A 16,774-nucleotide genomic window follows, 5' to 3' on the forward strand; every position below is an offset into this window, starting at 1 on the left:
ACACACACACACACACACACATCACACGCATGCACGTATCAGGTGTTGTGGGTTTCCAGATGTTTTGACCTCTCGTCACTTTCACGCTTCTGCTCAAGGATGTGTCTTTTAACTTCAGCATTCATAAGATGACATTTAAATGTTGGTGTGGCGTTTGCCTTGAGAAAACACAAATCTGTTTCTTAAAAGGAATTTGTTTTTGTTTTTTTGTCATTCTCTTGGGCTGTGTAATGAAATGGGACTGGCTGAGGCTTGAATGAAAGTAGGAGTAGAAATTCTCAGGTTCTTCTACAAGCACTCATTCTGGAATGTGCCTCTTTTTCCCTCTTTTAATTCTTGGATTTGTTCTTATTTGGGAAAATACATTCTTCCTTTACCTGTTCAAGTAAACCGTAGGCTATTTCTAATAATGTAATTGTTGGTGTGTTATGTGTGTGCAGCTTGGCTGTAGTAGCGAGGGAGGAGCTATCTGTCTGGTTGTTTTCAGTTGCTTGCTGACCCCTTTCATATTCCCAGCCAAACATTTTTTAGCGTTCATTTTCTTATTTGTCCACTTTGGGATTCTATCATTCAGGTTAGTGTCTTTTTTTTTCCTTAGATTTTTTTTTTTTTAACATTACAATTCTTTAAGTCTGGTCATCATTTGAGACGCAGGCCTGGGCAGGGTGAAAACTCATTTGTTTGTGTCAAGAAGATGAAGGTGGGCAAGCAACAGGATGCTGATGAGACTTCACCGGGGCGCTGCCTGTCACAGTTGGTGACCTCCATGGAGCGCGAGCTGCAAGCTGGGCAGGAGAAGGGTGACCCAACAGAAAGTGGGCTACAGGTCACCCTGGAGGGCACCGAACTGTGGAAAAAGTTCCAACACATCACCAACGAGATGATAGTCACCAAGAACGGACGGTGAGTTGCCTTGTTCTGAAAATTGCGATGTATTTATTACAACATATCTTGGGTCATCTATTTATGCCATCTATACAGTAGCTGAAGAGTCATTAAATGTTCTTCCATAGGTGGTATTAACTTGTTGCCATTCATTTACTGCAAAGAATAAATTAGAAGATAATTAAGAGATTACGAATATCAGAGATTGAGAATGTTGAAGTGCTGAATCTGATTGGAACACAGAGGTGTGAAAGTGTCAACAGCCATGCTAAAACCGTGGATCACCATTTCCAAGAAGGATTTTCTTTTATTCATATTTAGTGGTCTTTCTCAGGTTAATAAAGTAACAGTTGTCTTGCCTGAAATATTTTAAATGAATGAATAATTACTTAATTAAACAATGTACAGCACAGCATTTTTTGTTTGTTTTCATTTTATGCTGCCCTTTGCTTTACTTGGGAGGCCCCCCTGCCCCAATCTGAACAAGTAACATCACAAATGTGTTTTACCTTTGCTGTTTCTGTCTGGTGTGTGTTTTGTGGCGATGCCACTGTGGATAGCAAAGAGAACAATATGATGTCCAATTCATTCGGACGCAGGATAAACTAAAGAACGGGGTACACGTGTCTGTCTTTACAATACAATTAAATTCTAAAATTTGTCATCAATGTAATAAAAAAAAAAAAAACACAGAAGACATTTAATTTTATGTATATATTTTTAAATTAAAGTCTAATCATATAGAGTAACTCAAATTTAACATAAATGAATGCTTAATATTAATACAATTATTCAAAATGAAAACTTTGCTAGTCTACTCTGAATAAGTGAAATAAAAATAAAGCATCCAATCTGGTCTATAAAATACAACAATTTTACATCAAGAAGGTTACTTAACAGTAGAATTTTTATGACCTCACTCTGGTTTAGTTGTCTTGCTCAATAGCAAGTCGGAGAAGGTCAGTCTTTCCGAAATCAGTTCCCTACTTTGGTGTCGTTAGCGATCAGCCTTTTGTCATGCCAATAAAATGAAAACGCTAGATCACACTTTCTTCATCGTTCATCATTTTGTATGCTGTTCTGACAGAGCATTATGCAGTATTTTGATTTCTAGAAATATTAATTTATAATGTCAATGAATTATATGGCAAACATATTCCTCAAATTTAATCCTCAGCTATTGAAGTATAGCTGCTTGCGTGAAAATGTGTGAGCAGAGCACTGTTGGCCGGGATGTTGTAAATTATTATATTTTCATCCCTTTATTTTAAGCAACTCGCATGTTAATGAATTGCTGTATGTGCTCTGCGATTGGCTGGTGACCATACCCACGACCCTAGTGAGGATAAGTGATACAGCGATGGATAATTTTATTGCGAAAATGATACTTGAAATTCTACTGCAAAATGTTTTGGGTTATGCTGTTTTCACTTCAAAATAACTAAAATATTTAACAAAAACAAATGTAATAAACTTGTCTAATTTGTAAAATAGTTCACCTATCTTCAAATTCTGTCAGTACATAGCTCTCCTAACATCAGTTGGACAAGGCTTTGAAATCATGTATTTCATGAGTACGATAGGCGATGTGTTTTGGGTCAGTAGCGTTGTAATGTTTTCAGTGGCACTATATATACGTTTGTTTATTTTTAAAAAATGTCATGTGTTGATACTATACAGTACTGTACAAATACTGTACGTCTGGTTAACTGCACCAAGCAATGTCGGGGACTGCACAAACATTGTCACGACCTGTCTATTTGATTCTGGGGGTCAGAGACTACCTACAGCAGGGGTCACCAACGTGATGCCCGCGGGCGGATGGTTGCCCGCAGGACCAATTAAAGCGCCTGCGAGGATGTTCTAAAAATAGCACAGGTCACAAATTATTATTGTTTGTGCTTTAAATTTTGAATCTGACTTGCTTACTTAAATGACATTTCTAAAATAATGTTATACAATGTAAAAATGAAAACAAAAATATTTATGTATAATGAAGTCCAACTGTGGAGTTTGCCGCAAACAGGTCATGTAGCACTTCAAACGATCGGCGCTCACAAAGTAGCCGTCAGCCTCAAAAAGGTTGGTGACTCCTGATCTTTCAGGTTGCATCTATTTGGTTTGCCGGTTGTTGCTCATCACTGCATTAGCTGGAGGGAGGGAGGTGGGGGGGCAGGTTTGTGCTTCGCCTCAGAAAGGGACACAATCCTCACAAGAACTCCAATGCATGTCCTCCAGATAGTCAAAGAGTTACTGATAACTGATGACATTGATGAATGAAGAGAAAATGGCCTCCATCAAAAGGGGCACTTTTTAAATCCAGAATGAAGTGGTAGGTGGGGCACTCTATGGAAGTAAATTAGTGCCACCAGGATTTGAATTTGAAATGCCACAGAAAACAGGATTTGAAGTTGACATGTAAAATGATCACATTTTCAATAGTTGTTACAATTCGCTGTCTGAAATTCAACCGGCAACAATTCGCTGTCTAAAATTCACCATCTGTGCCACTAGGCAGGGTTATTTCATGTCAGAACCGAACAGACAGCCAATCACAGTTACGCTTTCTTAGTCACGTGACGTCACATACTAAGAAAGCTTAACTGGAGCAAATCCTGTTTTTTTGTGGCATTTCAAATTCAAATCCTGGTGGTACTAATTTACTTCCATACATTCAGGGTTTATCTGTGTGAATTGATTTTTGCCTTCATCATAATGTGTATAATGACTTCTATGAAGCCTTGTCTCCTGCTACGCATTCCTTACTTGTCATCAAGTTAAAGTGTATTTCTCAATTTAGTATTTTGATTTTGTTTTTTTGCTGTTGACATAACTTATTTTTACACCTGCTGTGTATGGCAGTTATGAGCGTAATCATGATATTTCAAATTAATCTGTGCTTCTTCCCACATTTCTTCTGCCCAACTTTTTGCACCACTTGTTCTGAACCAGTACATTTCCTGGTTCAATTGAAATTGGTGTTTAAACGCTCACGCATGCTTTTAGCATTTCGAGAGGCATAAAAATGGATGTCCTTGGAACTTGATATGGAACCAGCACCTGTTGTTAATTTTGCCATTTGTAAATCTAAGTGGCTTTTAGGTTCATCAAAAAATTACCCCCGAAAGTGCAATATACTTCATCATTTTTGAGTAGCGTAGCTTTTACTTATAAGCACCATTCGTGAGGACCTAATCCATTTCCCCTTTGCTTACCTGAATCTATGTCCTGTGCTTGCTCCAGATGCATGTTTCCTGTCCTGAAGGTCAACGTGTCAGGTCTGAACCCAAGTTTCATGTATTCCTTTCTGCTCAACTTCATCCCGGCCGACGGCTGCCGCTGGAAGTTTGTCAAAGGCGAGTGGCTGGTGGCTGGCCAGGCAGAGGGACAGAGCGAGGGCAGTGGCAATGGTGGAATCTACATCCACCCGGACTCCCCAAACTATGGAGCTCATTGGATGAAAGCAGCGGTGACCTTTAACAAGGTCAAACTGACCAATAATCAAGTCAATGGAGAAGGACAGGTATCAAAAAATAGTTGAGATGTTCAAATTTAGTTTTCATGTGCTTGTCAGTGTATTTATATTTAGTCACTGTCAGTGTTCACAAGTTTATTTACAGTATTATCCTGTTGAAAATGTAATATTGGAGGACCTATTTAAAATACTTTCTCCAAGTAATGTAAATAATTCAATGTAATCATATTTTGGTTGCTTTTTATTTTGAATGAATGCTTCAGCAGACTTAGGTGGTTCCTGTAAAAAAAAAAACATAATTATTTTGAGTTAATTGCATGTTGATATTTGCACAAAGAATAAACTGATGAAAAAAGTTGGAATTTAGATACATAATAAAAATTATCTGGTGCCTTATATGTGTGCAGCATGTAGAAAATCACCAAACCATATGACACCTAAAGGCATATGTGCACAATTTAGACACTATTTCTTCATATGACATCCCAGGTACTATAAGTGAATGTTCAATTAAAAAAAAACTGTTAAAAACGATTAAGATGAAACTATTCAGAAGTCAGCTCTTTTATGTCTGTAGGAGTGTAACTATGAGTCTCAAATGTTCAAAATCACAGCCAAGACAATAGGTTGGACTAGAAGCGAATACTCCGACGTCATATTTGGAAAAGATACATTTGACATTACAACAGAATGGTGCAATCAGAAAGCCCCAATCACAAGCCTCAGCTTGAGAAGGGGGAAGTGATGTGAAAAAACTCTGAGCTTTCAGAGCTATTTTGCTAATGTAACTAAAAAACAAAACAAACCCTTGTAAACTGAACTTTTCCAAAAGCAACTGGAATTTAATTACAAAATTTCTTCCAGTAATGTAACGGAAACGCTTGATGGCTGTTGTGAGGGAGGACATGAGGACGGTGAGTGTTAGAGAGGAGGACGCACGAGATAGACTTAGATGGAAAAAGATGGCACGCTGTGCCGACCCTTAACAGGACAAGCCAAAACAAAAAGAAGAAGACTGTAACGGATGACAATCTCATACGTTTTGTAAAATCATCAAGATGATTTAGTAAAGCTCGTTCCATGTAATTTGTTCCTCCCCAACACTGCTTAATACTTTTAATTTCCCATAATTCACCATTTATTCATTTGTATCTTTTTGTCCTAAATTTTGTTGACATTCATTTCTCTTATCTAAAGTGTGTGTATTTAGGACATTTGACTGAATGGATAATAGTTACAATATATTCAATACTTTTTTTTGCTCTCGTTCCGCTATTGTGCTGGAGTGGAAGAAAGCACCACCTGTAATAATCCACTTCACTGGCTCTTCTCAGACACTTCATCTGTGTGCCCCCTTGTAACCACGGGAACGCCGTAAACACATTTTAATTGGTCGGCTGCGCTTTAATGCACTTCCTTTGTAGAGGTTCTCGGTCATCACTCGTAGGCCTCGCACACAGACCCACACAGGGCAGTAATACAGTGTTGGAGCTGGGCCGTAATCAAATAATTGCTCATCCAATTTGTGCATTATGGTAATTATGGTTTTTACTGGGAAATTAATTTAGCCGTCATGTTTGAGAGAGATGAGAGCGAAGGTAAACTATATTCAAAGAGCCTACATACACTCCAGCTTAAATGGGGACCCTGGCATGCATGTATGTTGGCACGCACACAAACACGCAACCACGGCACACATGGAGACAGCCCCTAAAATAGAACATTGTTTGTTCTTTTGTGTTGTCCTGGAGACCCAAGATTGGTAAATTGAGCCTTGTTAGTGTTTGGGGCTGATTTGGAAAAAGACAAAGATGGCTTTAATCTGTGCATTCACGGTGAACAAACCCGTGTGTTTTTGTTTTTGTCTTCCAGATCATGCTCAAATCGCTTCATAAGTACGAGCCACATCTGTACATTGTGTGTTTGGGCTCTCAACATCGTATAGTTTCCAGCATTTCCTTCAAAGAGACTCAGTTCATGGCGGTCACCGCCTACCAGAACGAAGAGGTACAGTACTTGGTTAACGTGATACATCATTGGCAACTCAAACACCTGGAACATTAGTGAGGATAAGGGGTACAGAAAATGGATGGATGGAGGCCAAAGGTCAGATTAAAGGTGGAAAAAGTTTTTTGAATTATCCTGCTCTCATTTATATCACAAGAACCTGGTAATTGAACATGGGTATGTAGATTGCAGTATATCCACTGTGAAATTAGAGCCGATTGTGGTATTTGTGTTTGGTGATGTCTCCTGCATACGCCACATACACAGTTCCTCACATGTACACTCGAGACAAGTGTAAATTAGCAAGTGCTGAGTCCATGAATGAAAATACAATCTATCCTGTCTTTTTTGTGGCTTTGGAGTTTGCACTAATGAGTGTCCTAGGATTCGTGATCTTCATGGTATATTGACAAAAGCATGTCACACACCACGGAACTGTAAAATTTTGGGAAGAAATTACACAATGTTTCCTTTAAAATGCTCAGTCTGTCATTAAAATAGGATCAGAACATGTAAACAATAAAAAAACATGTAAAAATCTGTTTTCTCTGCAGATCACCGCACTGAAGATCAGACATAACCCGTTCGCCAAAGCCTTTCTAGATACCAAAGACAGGTACGTGTGAATGGCAAAAAAAACAAAACTATATTGTCCTAGGTTTTCATGTTTTTTTTTAACCTGTAACATTTCCCATCAGAGTTGCACAGGATGTTAGCATTGTGTGCAGAGTATTTGACTTTTTTTTTTCTTTTTAACTTTGCCAGGAACCCATGTGGGTGGGGCTTGCCAGAACCAATAGAGACTCATGTTGGGATTCCACCATGTGAGTTTTTAATTTAACCCACCTTGTGCACAAACTGAGAAAACATTTATATTCATTCTGTTCAGTTGTGTCATCAACGTTTAGGAAATATAGTGGAAAGCTACTTATATGTTATATTCATCCTAGCCTGGTGTCTGCCTTGGTATTTGACACGCAGAAACATAGACTGGCCAATCACGGCGGAGCACAATGTGAGGTATATTTCCTAGCAATGCTCAGTTCAATTCAAGCATACAAGTTACCATTTTTACGAGTTTTGCTGGTTACAAAGGTAATTCTAATTGTACGGTGTGCTTGTGGCATCTGCACAAGTGACTCATTCATTTCGGAAGTTGAAAGCAAGCCATTGGAGGGTGTTTGTATATATTGTCCCCTGTGACTAGCAAAAAAACACAAGTAATTGATGCTCCTCCAAAAGAGTTTATAATTGCCTTTATGAATAGCTAACTAAATAAACTAATAATAAACTAAATAACTAAATCTACTACAAACTATGATCACAAAACAGTATAATATTTCACACATTACCAGTAAAAATAAAATGCACTTGTATGTTTCCATGCATATGCGTCAGACTCTGTAACTTCCACTAACTACCCAGGCTAAATGACCTGCAATCCAAATGGCTCTTTTAATATTAAAGATGACATTAGACCCCTGGTGTGTCATTCACCACGATGGAAACTATAAGGAGAAAGCGATCCCAAGGAATTGTGTTATTTTATTTTATGGCTGCCTGGACTAGTCCAGCACTTTTGGTTGGGGGGAGGGGGACTTCATTGAGTTATGATTATTTTGATCAGTGGTGTCAAACTCATTCTCGCTCAGGGGCCAAATGGAGGAAAATCTATGAACTGGGGGGCGGACTGGTAAATCATGGCCTTTATGTACCAAGTTATAAACTTTGTAATTTAAAAACAAAAACGTCATGATTGTTTTCTTTGTTTTAATACAGTCTAAAATAATACGAGCACAACATAATTTTTAATCATGAAACATGTCAAGATTTTTTTTTTAATTCTGATGGAAAAAAAAACACCAGGCCTCAGTTATTCAACAACTGTAAGTATATCACAGAACACAGAACTATATCAGGGTGTCATTTCTCAGGCAGAAATATATGTAAAAATAACATAGTCCTGTTCCCTAAACAAGTGCAAGAAGAGCATATACCGCCATAGTACTGCGTAAAAACTTTGTTGCACCCCAGCAGCTGTTTGTTCAAGTTATTAAGGTGCTCTGTTAAATCCACCATAAATGCGAGGTCCTGCAACCATTCTGCAGAATGAAATTCTAGCACTGCTTTGCCCTTTTCGTCCAATTTCTTCTAATAAATCAAAGAAACACCTCAGCACAGAACCTCGGCTTAACCTCCTTACCTCAGTGTGGAATGGCAAGCCATAGATGTGGTCTTTCTCTCTAAGAACACTGTGAAACTGATGCTGACTCAGGCTTCTGGATTGGATGAAATGAACAGATTTGATGTCCACCTTCATGACATTATCCATTGTTGATGACTTGCAACACAAAGCGTCCTGTTCCGAAATACAGTGAAAAGTCCCAAAAATCACGTCCTCTTTTTGCAGATTGCACTTTCCCGTAATATTGTCACAACACCTGCTATTTTTGCGACCATTGAGGGTACATCATCTGTAGCCAGGCTGACAGAGCGGGACCAGCACTTTGACGAATGCAGTGAAATTATCAATTGCCATCGTTGTATCTTTCATTGCCACCCTCTCCACCAGCTCTCCGGGGATGGTCAACGTGTCATCAACAACGCGGATGAAAATGGCCAGTGTGTGTCTGTAATGTCCATGTTTTCATAAATTGCAACTGAAAACGCATTAAATGATTTTATTTGGTGCTGTAACCGGCTGTACAAATTCACTGAAACATCGGAAATCCCGTCTGGAACCGTGTTTCTCGTTAGGCTTTCAGAGGACTCAATGTCCACCTCCTTCATCATACAAGTTTTTACATATCCACGCTCATAAATGATTTTGAAGCCACTGCGATTTAATTTGTTGTGAGGTAGCTAGCCTACACAGCAGTGTCACTGATGTCTCCACTGTGAGTAAACTGTGAGTAAACAAACCTCTTCAAACAGGCCAACGGTTCATTCACCTTCTCTCTTCTTCTCTGTCCTTGCAAGTTGTCATATTTGTTGGCAAAAAGGCTCAAATAGTGGTGACGAAGGTTATATTCTTTCAGCACTGCAACATGCTGTGAACACATCAAACATACAGTTTTCACATTCACTTCTGTGGAAAAAATGGAGGAGGATAACCAATTTTCTTGGAACACACTGCACTCTTAGTCCGGTTTTCTCTTTTTTGACAGACATACTTGGTCAATGAGGGTGCCAAAGCACACATTAAAATACCATACCATAGAAGTCGTAATAAACACTGTGAGCAGTACACATAGCAGCTCATTCAGACTGCGCGTTTGACCTACTTATGCTGCCCTGGTATAAACGGTTTACTTGCTGAACACATTTGTTATTGCGCTATCCAGTGGACGCAATCAGAAAAGCAGTTGCTTTTATTGAAAAATTGGAGCTCTTTTTTACGTCCATGTCCAAGCTATCGTTTTATACTTGACAAAATCACATTGCGGGCTGGGTTAAACCGATTTGTGGGCCGTACGTTTTGGCACCTCTTATTTAGATCGTCAAATGTGTGATGTGCTGTGTTGATGCTCCTACATAAACCACTCCATCAGAACAACAAAAAAACACGGGCATTTTTATATTGCCATGTGTGTTGTGTCACATTATTTAAAGGTCAACTGACACATAAAGCATAATTTTTAGTATGTTTTTAATTATAAAAAAAGTCACCCGAAAAAAGCCGTGAAAATCCTCTCGAGGCATTTGTGTTGGAGAAGAACCAAGAAGTAATGTTTTTTGGAGTGGGGGGGGTCGAGTGTTTATATTTGTTTATACCTATTGTACCGGCGAAAAATTACTTGTTTTTTTTTCATCATGTTAGCCAAAATACCGAACACTCAGGAGGATGGATTCACTCTTCACACTTTTCCAAAACACCCAGTTTCTCATGAAAAATAGATTGCACGGGTGCAAAGGACGAGACCTTTGTGGGTTCTAAATGACATCTGTATATAGAGCTATTATAAAAAATAATAGTTGCGGGGACAAATTTGTCTCACAGTTTATAGCATATGTTACGTGTGAATTTAGAATAAATCGCCTTGGTCAAACCGGCAACATATATCAAAGCACTTGTATTGTGTTTAAGACTAACACACAAGACAATACAACACAAAACAATAAAATAGAAGCAAAAAGACAGTTTAGTAACGTGTAACACGAGCTAACTTGCTAACTAGACTAAACTTGAAAAACTTCTTTGAAAGCAACAGTAATAAAAAGCTCCGACCAGGTCTGACGACGTAATCCTTCTCTCAGAATGTAACAAAAGATCCACGTCATGATAACTTCATAAAGTACGTAAGTCAGGGGTGTTAAATGTGTCGATGTGCGCGATGTTGTCGCTTGCCAGTATCTCGGCGCTGTTGTCGCTCACCGGCCGCCGGCGTTAGCCTCGACGCGGAGGTGGATTGGGCGGGGAGGTGGTTTGACTGCGTGCGGGGAGGAAAAAGAACAGCGAGCTACCTTCCCGGAGGTAAAACTAATGGAAACAATCGAGTCCACTTGGGGGCGCCGCTGTCCTTCCTGCTTCTTCTCGAAAAAAAATCCCTCGAGAGGATTTTCATGGCGGGAGTTCCAAAAAGCTGTATAGTCAAAATCATGTTTTGTGGTGAAAAATCGCATGGGCCCATATTGGCTGACGTTTTTTCCATTAATAACATACTGAAAATCATCCATTTCATGGCAGGAGCCCTTTAAGCATGAATGACATGCTCTCCATTCATTTTTTTTTTTTTTTTTTTTTTGGATAGACATTGAAGTGAATAATATTATATGTATAAATGTGTATGTATGGCTGTCAGTTTTCCTTTAAGTACTGTATGTGTGGACCTAAGGTGAAATGTGGCTTCTACCATAACACAGGTTGGCCTTTGTGTTCGCCAGATGAAAGCAGGGCGTTTTGTTATAGCAGCAGCCTTTCGCTTCCATCCCATCATCAACATGGATACAGGCGCCACGGTTATGTCAGACGACAATCTCCCTATCCCTACCGGACGCACCACTCGCATCACTCAGGTAACAGTAATAATACAGTGGTGCCTCGGGTTACGAACTGATGAGTTTGACAAGAACAAGCTGTTGTTTGTCCAATTTTTTTGCTTTGACTTGTGAGCAAAACCTTTAATGGAACTCAACTTTAAAATAGGGAGCAGTTTGGCAGATACTTGAGCAATTCTTCTCAAAGGAAGCTTCAAGTTGTTTATTGTCTTCCACTGTCAATCTTAACATACAACAAAGAGACGTACATGTGTTTTTAAGTCAACCACATAATGAGGTCTTAAAGTGCGCTAGCTTAATGCTAACGCATAAAGGTAAGTGTCATAGAATGTCTAGCAAATGATATTGGCGTTGCGGCGTTATCACCCTTTAGGCTATGGATATTTGTCCATAACAAACAATGTGTTGGTTGAACAACACGTGTAGGTGGACAATGCAACAATACTCAAATACAATATTCTTTATGGTCTCTGAAAGCTAATATAATTACAGTTTACTGAGGACAGTCACTATGTATAAATTTGGGTGTATTATACTGCCCCCAGGTGGCCAAAACGCACACACCAGCAGGAGCAGCACAGTGGCCATTGACTTGAAACAAAACATGTGGAAAAAACAGTTTAATTTCCATCCATCCATCCATCCATTTTCTTTGCCGCTTATCCTCACGAGGGTCACGGAGAGTGCTGGAGCCTATCCCAGCGGTCAACGGGCAGGAGGCGGGGTATACCCTGAACAGGTTGCCAGCCAATCGCGGGGCACATAGATACTCACAATCGCACATAGGGGTAATTTAGAGTGTCCAATTCATGTTCCCTATATTTGGGATGTGGGAGGAAAACCCACGTCGGCACGGGGTAAGGGTGGGGACATGCAAGCTCCACACAGCCATGGCCGGGATCTAAACCCGGGAACTGTGAGGCCAACGTTTTACCATCTGATCCACCGTGCCGCCCAGTTTAATTTCTTACGTTCTATTTAATTTTGGAACGGAATGTAGATCAATAGCATTTCCAGTCATTTCAATGGGGTAAGATAATTTGAAATAATATTGCTTTGAGTTACCAGCATGGTCACAGAACAAATAAGTCATGTAGCGAGGCACCACTGTTCATCTTTAATAAACATATGGTGACATGACTTCAATTTTTTTTTCCATAATAATTTGGGACTTGCTTGACACTTTGTGCTATTGACTTGAGATTCCTTTTGTGACAAGTTGCACATACGTGACTTACTCCCACTTGTGTCTCTTTTTGTGTGTCAAGGTGTTCAGGTGTTATCAGAAGGGTGGAGCTCCACCTCTTCCCTTTCCAACGGCAGTCCTCCAACAGCGGCTTCTCCCAACACCAGGTGAGTTCCCCGCTCACTCGTTCACATTACAAATACGTTTCATTCATTGGGCATTGTGTGTTCAGTCAGTATCCTTCTCTGTGGACGATTGGTTGCAGTGAGATAAGCCCCTCCCATTCGCTGTGTGCCCATCGCCAAGGACCAATCATCAGCGACAACCTCATGCAACCTCAGAGTACTATTCGAGCAGGTGGTGCAGGGTGGGCTCCTGGACCCACTCAGTCTTTCTAAAAAGCAACATGATTGGTTAAACAAGATTCACCGTTTATCGCTGAGTATTTATTTGAGGGGGTTAAAAATATTTGTCATTAACCAATCATGATACACAAATTACGTTCGTTTGGTGTTTCCAACACTAAATATATTTTAAAAATATTTTAGAGAGGATGTACTTATTGTTTGCAACCAAACAATTGTCGCGTGCCTGTCCACTCAAGTGTGATCTTAAAGGGAAAATCCAGTGCTTTGCACGAACAGTGTATCCAACAGGTCATGTAATATGTACCGTATTTTGCCTCCGCGTCATTCCCGTCCGAAGAACCATGTGCGGCTGCCGACCCGCTGCTCCCGGGGGCATTTGTTTATGCACTTATGTCACGCGTAGGCCTCAGAGTAGTCAGACTCCGCTCATTCTGCCTGAAGAACCATCCGAATATGCATTAATTACAGCCACAGGTTCAAATCTGGATGGAAGTATTTCTCCATCTTCCCGATCAACCGATATTGCTATTTCTTCATCAGATGAGGATAAATACAAGAAATCGGTGCTGGGCATAATGGTGTCCCATGTAAACGACCCTTTGTTGCGGCACAGTACACGTCACATCCGCGCACGTAGGTCATGTGGCTCGCGAAAATGGCAGCGCCCCTGAAAATTTGTAATTGTTGATGACAAAAAATCTTCTCAAAACACTATTAAATGAGAGAGAATTTAACATCACATTGTCAAAATAGGGTACATACAGTATTACATGACCTATTGGGTGCACTGTTCATCCAAAGCACTGGATTTCCCCTTTAAACAACTTGCCTTTAGACAGTCTGATTAAATAACATAATATGCACCTTCACAGTCAATAGACGGACTAAGGTTCAATATTAATGAAAAAAAAAAAGGAGTACTATGGTGAGACTGCTGAAGTACCAAGTATCATTTCAAAGCCAAAAGGTAAGTAGAGCTTCAGTGTTCAGAGATCAGCATTCCCTAAGTGTGTTACCAGCATTAGTGTCTGATAATCATGCCATAGTCATGTTGGGCTATTTTGTCGATGTCTGTCTGCTTGTGTCATGTGCCACTCTGCTACATTAATTGACCAGAGTAATTCAGTGGGTTGTGATGAAATGTTGCCTTCACGGGTGATAATACAACAGAATCTCCATGAGCTTTTAAGTGTGTATTGTTGTTAGACGTGCTATTCCACAAAAATGCGTTCATTGTCGCTTGTTTTGCCCCTTTGGTGCTCTGCTTCCGCTAGTAACCAATAGAAGCAAGCGGCTAGTCTCCGCTGAGAAAAACGCTAGAGGAGACATGCAAACAAGACCCAGCGTTTTTCATTCAAACACCCACCGGTAATTCCTTTTTATTCTCGTCCAAAAACTAGAAGAGTCTTCTTTGCAACAGGTTGCTTTATGACCCTGCAAGTCTGCGGGTGCACAGTGTGCATGTGAAAATGAATGACAACGGCTTCTGGTCTCTACAGCCTCTGATTGGGTGTTGTCCTGCTGTGGCAAGTTTGAAAATAATAATCATAATTAAATGAGAGGCATGAAGTGGGGCGAGAAGGATGACTTTTCAAACCATCCTTTCAATTTTGTACTATCACGTCACACAAACGGGTTTCATCATCTATGGGGAAAAAGGTTTGTTTTTTTTTTAACTGCAAACACCACCTTTAAATGAGTGCTTAATCCTAAGAATGGATGATTACAATAAACCTGTATGCATTTCATACTCAACCTTTACCAAATTGTTTTCATCTCATCTACAAATATGTTGGCCCATCTGTTCTATTTAGAAATTAAATGTGACCTTTGAGCACAAATGTTTGCCTGCCCTTGGTCTGAATATATCAAGTGTTCTTTTTGATTATGTTTGTCTTGGTGAAACAAGTTAAGCCGCTTCACATCACTGATCTGCGTTCCTGTGTAATGAAATATAATAATAATAATAATAAATACAATCTGTCACTGCTCAGTTGTGGGTGTATACTTTTTCTAAAGGCCAAGCTCTTGCGGATTTGTTACACCGGATGTGATGTCCTCCAAGATTTTTGAAGCTCTGGGCAGAGAAACAAGGTTTTGTGCCAGTAAACCCACGCCGTAAATCCAAAGTGGCACTCGATAGGCATGGCATTTTGTAAATAAATATTTCAATATTAAACTACGGTATAGCAGCACGGAGGCCTGTTAGGGCGTTGGCCTCACAGTTCTGAGAACTGGGGTTAAAATCCCGCCCCTGGCTGCATGTATGGAGTTTGTATATTCTTCCCGTGCCTGCGTGGGTTTTCTCCAGGCACTCCAGTTTCCTCCTACATATAGTGAAGAAAATAAGTATTTGAACACCCTTCTATATTGCAAGTTCTCCCACTTAGAAATCATGGTGGGGTCTGAAATTATCATTTTAGGTGCATGTCCACTGTGAGAGAGATAATCTGTTGTTGTTTTCCTTTCGGCTTGTCCCTTTCGGGGTCGCCACAGCGTATCATCTCAGATGAACGCATATATATGTTTGGCACAATTTTTACGCCGGATGCCCTTCCTGACGCAACCCTTCTCGGGAAGTGGAGGCCCCAGTGGGATACGAACCCACATCCCCCGGTTTACCTAACCAGTGTTCTAACCACTGAGCTACGGGGCCTCGTGAGAGAGATAATCTAAAAAGGAAAATCCAAAAATCACAATGCATGATTTTTTTTCAACAATTTATTTGTGTGATACAGCTGCAAATAAGTATTTGAACACGTGTCTATCAGCTAGAATTCTGACCCTCAAAGACCTGTTAGTCCGCCTTTAAAAGTCCACCTCCACTCCATGTATTATCCTGAATCAGAAGCACCTGTGTGAGGTTGTTAGCTGCATAAAGACACCTGTCCACCCTATACAATCAGTAAGACTCAAACTTGTAACATGGCCAAGACCAAAGAGCTGTCCAAAGACACCAGAGACAAAATTGTTCAACTCCACATGGCTGGAAAGGGCTACGGAGAAATTGCCAAGCAGCTTGGTGAAAAAAGGTCCACTGTTTGAGCAGTCATTAGAAAATGGAAGAAGCTAAACATGACGGTCAATCTCAATCGGAGTGGAGCCACACGCAAGATATCACCTCGTGGGGTCTCAAAGATCCTTAGAAAGGTGAGGAATCAGCCCAGGACTACACGGCAGGACTTGGTCAATGACCTGAAAAGAGCTGGGACCACCGTTTCCAAGGTGACTGTTGGTAATACACGAAGACGTCATGGTTTAAAATTCTGCATGGCACGGAAGGTTCCCCTCCTTAAACCAGCACATGTCAAGGCCCGTCTTAAGTTTGCCAATGACCATTTGGATGATACAGAGGAGCCATGGGAGAATGTTTTGTGGTCAGATGAGACCAAAGTTGAACTTGTTGGTCATAATTCCACTAACCGTGTTTGGAGGAAGACGAATGATGAGTTCCATCCCAAGAACACCATCCCTACTGTGAAGCATGGGGGTGGTAGCATCATGCTTTGGGGTGTTTTTCTACACATGGGACAGGACGACTGCACTGTATTAAGGAGAGGATGACCGTGGCCATGTATTGTGAGATTTTGGGGAACAACCTCTTTCCCTCAGTCAGAGCATTGAAGATGGGATAGATTGTGGCTGGGTCTTTCAACATGACAGTGACGCGAAGCACACAGCCAGGAAAACCAAGGTCTCAAGGTGTTCAAATACTGATTTTCTTCACTGTAACAAAAACCATAGGTGTGACTGTTGTCTGTCTCTAAGTGCCCTGCAGTTGGTAGGCAACCAGGTCAGGGTGTACCCCTTTTCCTGGCCAAAGATAGCTGGGATTGGCTCCTGCACTCCTGTGAC

At 40.4% G+C, this 16,774-nt stretch overlaps 1 protein-coding gene across 4 annotated transcripts; it reads left to right on the forward strand.

Moving 5' to 3' along the window:
- Positions 1 to 3: 3 nt before the first annotated feature.
- Positions 4 to 14,850, forward strand: LOC133507395 (T-box transcription factor TBX19-like). Of its 4 annotated transcripts, XM_061832360.1 has the most exons (9): positions 4 to 574; positions 695 to 903; positions 4,129 to 4,408; positions 6,233 to 6,367; positions 6,922 to 6,983; positions 7,133 to 7,191; positions 11,231 to 11,383; positions 12,634 to 12,718; positions 12,784 to 14,850. In XM_061832360.1, exons 2-9 carry the CDS (start codon positions 695 to 697, stop codon positions 12,947 to 12,949), a joined length of 1,149 nt encoding a protein of 382 aa, XP_061688344.1. In that variant the 5' UTR covers positions 4 to 574; the 3' UTR covers positions 12,950 to 14,850. The 4 variants fall into 4 exon arrangements, with proteins under 4 accessions (XP_061688344.1, XP_061688338.1, XP_061688363.1 ...); XM_061832354.1 differs by having other exon boundaries at positions 4 to 903; XM_061832379.1 differs by having other exon boundaries at positions 4 to 903; positions 12,817 to 14,850.
- The last annotated feature ends 1,924 nt before the right edge of the window (positions 14,851 to 16,774 follow it).

This window comes from Syngnathoides biaculeatus, chromosome 2 (assembly GCF_019802595.1).
Source record: "Syngnathoides biaculeatus isolate LvHL_M chromosome 2, ASM1980259v1, whole genome shotgun sequence".
Lineage (NCBI taxonomy): Eukaryota > Metazoa > Chordata > Actinopteri > Syngnathiformes > Syngnathidae > Syngnathoides > Syngnathoides biaculeatus.